The sequence below is a fragment of the Lissotriton vulgaris genome, chromosome 5 (genome assembly GCF_964263255.1).
Source record: "Lissotriton vulgaris chromosome 5, aLisVul1.2, whole genome shotgun sequence".
Classification (NCBI taxonomy): Eukaryota; Metazoa; Chordata; class Amphibia; order Caudata; family Salamandridae; genus Lissotriton; species Lissotriton vulgaris.
Window position 1 is genome coordinate 2,031,514,732 of NC_141693.1, and position 6,000 is coordinate 2,031,520,731.

The 6,000-nt window shown below is 49.7% G+C and overlaps 1 protein-coding gene across 2 annotated transcripts in view; it reads right to left on the reverse strand.

The window, feature by feature from the left end:
- TOR2A (torsin family 2 member A) overlaps positions 1-3,709 on the reverse strand; it is a 43,880-nt gene extending 40,171 nt beyond the window's left edge. For both annotated transcript variants that reach the window (XR_015296128.1, XM_086924941.1), the window contains exon 1: positions 3,538-3,709. Coding sequence is in view for 1 of the 2 variants with exons in the window: in XM_086924941.1 (XP_086781067.1) it covers positions 3,538-3,644 (107 nt within the window). In the remaining variant the exon portion in view is untranslated. The remainder of the gene's footprint in view (positions 1-3,537) is intronic.
- Between the last annotated feature and the right edge of the window lie 2,291 nt (positions 3,710-6,000).

Below are 6,000 nucleotides of genomic sequence, written 5' to 3' on the forward strand. Positions count from 1 at the left end.
GAACCATTGCAGAGGGGTCTTAGTTCCCATCCATAGGTCCCCTACGAGTCTGCCCCATCGCAATGAATGGTCGAACCATTGGAGAGGAGTCTTAGTTCCCATCCATAGGTCCCCTACGAGTCTGCCCCATCGCAATTAATGAATGAACCATTGCAGAGGAGTCTTAGTTCCCATCCATAGGTCCCCTACGAGTCTGCCCCATCACAATGAATGGATGAACCATTGGAGAGGAGTCTTAGTTCCCATCCATAGGTCCCCTACGAGTCTGCCCCATCGCAATGAATAGACGAACCATTGCAGAGGAGTCTTAGTTCCCATCCATAGGTCCCCTACAAGTCTGCCCCATCACAATGAATGGATGAACCATTGCAGAGGGGTCTTCGTTCCCATCCATAGGTCCCCTAGGAGTCTGCCCCATCGCAATGAATGGATGCACTATGCAGGAATCCTCCCGCTTGCACACTAATGAAATGGAGCGGAATGGGCGCATTGTGCCTTGCTGCATGGGGGGCCAGCATCTGCACCCCTTCCCTTTAACTCTCTCATTTCCCTTCCTTTACCCTTTTCCCTGATGCTCTGCAGGGTTTGTTTCGGGTCTGCTGGGATCAGAATTTTGGTTCGTACTATTTGAACATACAGCTGCAGATTGAAAGACGCGCTGTACTGGATCGCTGACCTCATGGTATTATGGACACTCATCCACTGCAGTGCACTGTTGATGCACTGTACACTTTTTGTGATTAAAACAATAAAAAAAAAAAATATATATATATATATATATATACACATACACATATATATATATATATATATATATATATATATATATATATATATATATAAATGATATGTGTTCATCTGAAAAACGGAAGTATTGATGCAGTAATAGGATACTATGTGATAGTAGGCTGTTTATGCCTATTTGACTTATGGCACTGCCTCTTTAAATAAGTGTAGCTGGGGGGAGGAGCCAAGACGGCGGCCAAAATGACCGCATAGAAGCCCGGCTCCGCAGCTCGCCTCACCTCCGACGCTATCCTGGCAGTGATCCTGCACCCCAACCACGGTCCAGTGCAGCGGAACCGCGGCGGAGCCCGACCGTGTTCCTCCGACCCTCGCACGGCCTCTGACGGCCGAGCACTACCGTCTGCAAGTTTTTGTCCTTCCCTCCAGTGTGAGCCGGGACCTCGCGTAGCGATGCAGCCGCACTGCGTAAACACCGGCCTCCATCGGCCATGAATACCCAGCGGCCCGAGTGGTGAAACTGAAACCGCTCCTCTGGAATCCTCGCCACGACGCAACACAGACGACTGCGGCGTAAACACCCTGCCGGTGCCGGCGACTTCGAGCAGGTGATCGGACGGCAGAACAGCTTGCCTCGACCGGACTCTGCTCGCACTGCGGTGAGAGGCGCGTAGCGCTGCGCATCCATGGGAGCTTGCGTGTGCCTCATTTATGCTCCTTAACACATCGCGCACTGCTTGCTGCTGCCGGGCCGCCGGTGAAACGGATTTTCCTTGGCGTGTGAGGCTCGAGGTCCTTGGGCGCTGGAAGTGCGAACATGGCGCCTACGATAACGGATGTTTGGCTGGCCCTCCGAGACTGGCAAACTGAATTGCAAGACCTGCGGGCGACTGCACACATCTCGCAGCTCACCATCTCTCCTGCTGATGAACAATTGAATACAGTAGTGTGCACTGTGGAATGCGAGCCCGATTTCTCCCCGGTTGCTGAAGCTGAGGACTCCCAGGTGTGCGGGATGAATGCTGATGAGACCGGGGAGCGTAACGACAGGAACAGCGACTTTATTCCTCCATTTCCTCTCCTGCTGGCTGCCTTCTTGCCTGCTTGCCACCGCCTTGCCTTCTTGCGGATTGTGGTTCTGTCTCGGGGGGACACTCCCGAGTCCTTACTCTGGTCTTTGGCTCGAACCGTGATTGCCCCTCCTGGTACTGTGATTCTGTTGCCATCACCTGTGTGCACGTGGGGTACATTGTTGACCTTTTTTCGTACTGGCCAGGGCTGATTACTGCTTATTCATGACACTTCTTTGTGACCTTGGTGCCGAAGCGGGTTATTGATTGCACTGGAGACCGTGGGTGGTTGGGGTGATTGTATGTTGGCGCCCACGTTCCTTTCAAGTGGGCCCTTGCTTCTGGGGTTGGGGGTGTACAAGGGGCTGGTGCTATGGCCCTCCTCCATTTTTCCCGCTTTTGGGGTTTTCTTGGGGCGACAGGCATGCCTATGGGGGGGGGGGGGGGGGGGGTGGGCCGTGGCCTTCCGCTGGTATGCAGGGTGGGGGGTTGGGGGATGGGACGTGTTTTGTGTTACTCTGTGTTTCTATGGCCCTCTATCTTCTCCTTCTTCTCTATTTTCTTCTTCTTTATATATCTTATTCTTTCTTGGGGTTGGGGGTTCAGCGCGATTGGGGATTTTTACATATTGTGTCATTTTTCGACCTGGTTATAGACCTTTGCTTACTACGGGTGGGACACCGCGTTCTGATAATTGCTTGCTGTTCGCTATGCTTCCCGAATTGTGCTTTTCTATGATAATTCTCAACTGTGGCGAGATGTGGTTCTGGCGATGTTTTGCATTGAATACTGTTTTCTCCTAATTTCATGAGGCCGGAACCGATGTGTTGCTTTCTGATATCATGATGCCATTTATCCTCCAGATTTTAATTTGAAAATTGGACCGCAATGCTTGTGTAATGGCTCCTGACGGACTTGCCTTATTGATATGTAATACATTTCTGAGCCTCCGGGCTGCGCGCTTGATTGTAAGTGTAACCTCTTATCAATAAAGATCTTCTAAAAATTAAATAAATAAATAAATAAATAAGTGTAGCTGTACTCTCAGCGTGGTCATGGGTTCAAGGCCGGTAATCAGCCAAAACGCGTCATGGCGGACTTTGTGAGGAATAAAGAATTATTGCAGAGAACCTGGGTCTACGCTCATTTTTTCTCCACGGAGGAGATTTAAGCAGACGAGGGATTTGGAGATATATATATTCAGCGTTCACATCTGAACGCAAGCCCTCTAGTAAATGAACGCTGCTTGGAGATGCAGCAGAAGTTCAAAAAGAACAAAAAGGGGCTTGGTTTACTTTTGTTGTAAATCTCCATACTCCGTACTGTGAACAGCAGGCATTGAAAGGACGCTTTGCGCTCCCTGCCCCACCCCAATCACATATAGTAGCAGAACTGTTTCATGGAACATGTTTGCAATCCGACTGCAGTCCTTTAACGGTGAAATTACGAAATGGTTTAACTCTCCTCTCTATTCCTGCTCCAATTTTCTTGGAATTAAGAGGATCAATGCAACCATCGTGCTAAAAGCTGTGCATGTCCTAAGATCTGCTTTCAAACCTGCTCCAAGTACAAGAACGCATGGGTCATCCGCGGCCAGACTTGCTCCAATGTGTAATCCATGAAACAAAGACAATGCAACATAAAGCTGGGCTCCTTTACGAGGGCCACTGCTCTGGAGATCACCAGCCCACAGGACATTCCACAGGCTGGAACCACCACTTACCTGATGAAGAGGAAGATGGCTCTCCTGTAGTTCGTTCCATATACAACCCAGGAGGGCCCCAGGAATGGCGCGATCACATCGATGAGGCCTGGGTGCATTTTGTCCATCTCATCAAAGAGGAAGACAGAGCGGCCACAGGAGCTGAGGTTACCCTGGATCCAGCGTCTCAAATCCTCCTAAAACCAAAAAAAAACCAATCAGCTTTCAAAGCCCTGATCACTGGAGAGAACTTGTGTGAAGTGCAAACTGAACAAAACTGCAAAGATCTAGGGGCATCCTTCAAGACTCACATTTGAATCCTACTAGAGCCTTTTATCCTTCAGAGGTCAAAAAAAATCATCATTATTAAGTTATACTCAATATTACTTTTAAAACAGGTCAGGTTATAGCATACTTGTAAGCACAAATACATTTGAAAAGGTCTTTTGCTGCAGAACAACTAATTGACCAAAGAAACAGAGGCTCGATGCCTCCGGGAACATGCCCGGCATCCTATGGACTCAGCCGACTCACATATAGCAGCACATTGTTTGCATTAAGGGCCATGAGGTCTTCATGACCCCCACCCCAGCTGGTCCCCCTGAGTTGTGCATCCGTCCGAATCCCAGTTGCAAGTGGCTCCATTGCCAGAGGAAATGGGAGCGGGGACAGCGGGGACAACGGGCACCCCCGCCCCATATCGCCTCAGATTGGAAAAGGCTCAAACAATACCACATTATCGCTGCTGCACACCCACGGTGAGGAGTACAGCAGCTTAACATAGGACCGAAACCTGGAACTGAAATTCATCCTCTCCAGAAGCGTATGTACATAGAACCAGCCCAGAGTCAAATGCTTTCTCAAAGTGTTAAAACAAGGGTAACCGGGACCCCCAAACCTACTGCATGTGCCAGGGCCACGTGAAGTCTCCTTATGCACAGGCGGCCTAGCCAGAAATTGGAATGCTATGGATAAAACTGCATTCCTACAGTCACTAGCCAATTCCATTCCCCCCCTTCATAGTGATATCAATTCTTCGGTATCCACTCTCACAGGCTGGCTACAAGCTGCTAGTGATCTTCACGTCCCTTACAAAAAAATCAGATTGGCACGGCGAGCTGATGCCCATAGATGGTTCTCCCCCAATTTAAAATCCAGGAAATTGGCTTTGCGGCAGCTGGAACGCCAATGGCGTCGCAAATATGACCTTGAGTTAAAAATCAAATACACAAGGGCCAGAAAGGAGTATATGAATGCCATCTCCGCTGCAAAGGCGGCTTACTTTTCTTCCCGAATCCTTAAGTCCTCAAATAGATCTAAGGATATTTTTTTCTATCCTTAACACCGTCAATGCTAAAGGTATTTTCCCCCGGTGCTGGATGTTCCTATTTCCCATTCTTCATGACTAGCTCAACTCGTCATAAGCACAGCTCCACTGTGCCTCATGACGAGCGGAGCTCGTCATGAGCAGGGAAGGGGTTAATGAACTGACGAACCTGGACAATGTTCGCCCCAAGATAACTCCCACCCAGTCTTTCTGTGACTCACTTAATACTTACTTCAGTGAGAAGATAGTAGACATTAAAGCTAGCATCCCCCAGCCTGCTATCCCAATTACTACCGGTATGGCAATTAAGAAGAGCCCTTGCACTCTTAGTAGTTTCCCGCCCATAACCCAGGATCAATTTCTGGAACTACTTACAAGAGTTAAATCCGGTGCCCCCTCGGACAGCTGCCCCCCCTACATCCTGAAAGAGTGTTTCTCTGCCCATCCGGCCCCTGCTCTTACACTCTTGAATGACTCTCTGACTTCCGGCCTAGTTCCTCTAGCGTTTAAGGAAGCCACGGTCATACCGCTCCTGAAAAAACCCGGGGCTGACCCAGCTTGCAAGGCTAACTACCGGCCCATCTCCTTATTGCTCTATCTGGCAAAAGTCCTGGAGGCCCACGTAGCTAAATGCCTCTCTAACTTCCTCGAGGAGTCTTGCTGCTTTGACCCCCACCAGGCAGGATTCCAGCCGGCACATTCAACAGAGGCAGTGGTAACCACAGTCTTGGATACGCTGCGGGACTGCGCCGATAGACGTTCCCCTCAGGCGCTGGTGCTCCTGGATCTGTCGGCCGCGTTCGACACGGTCGATCACAACATCTTGATCGACCGTGTTGAACAGGCCGGCATCCGGGACACGGCGGCCTGCTGGCTGAGGTCCTTTTTGGAGAACTGCACTCAAGCGGTACGCCTTGGAGACCTAGCTGGGGCCAAACAGTCCATCACATGTGGAGTGCCACAGGGCTCCTCCCTGCCACCCCACCTGTTCAATCTATATATCCTCCCTTTGATTCAGACCCTTAGAGATGAACAGGTGAAGGTTTTCAAACATGCAGATGATTTACAGCTGCTCTTCACAATCGACAACTCTGAAAACTCCATCTTACACTTCCAATTGACCATGAGGTTCATCAAAGCTTGGATGGACCAAAACC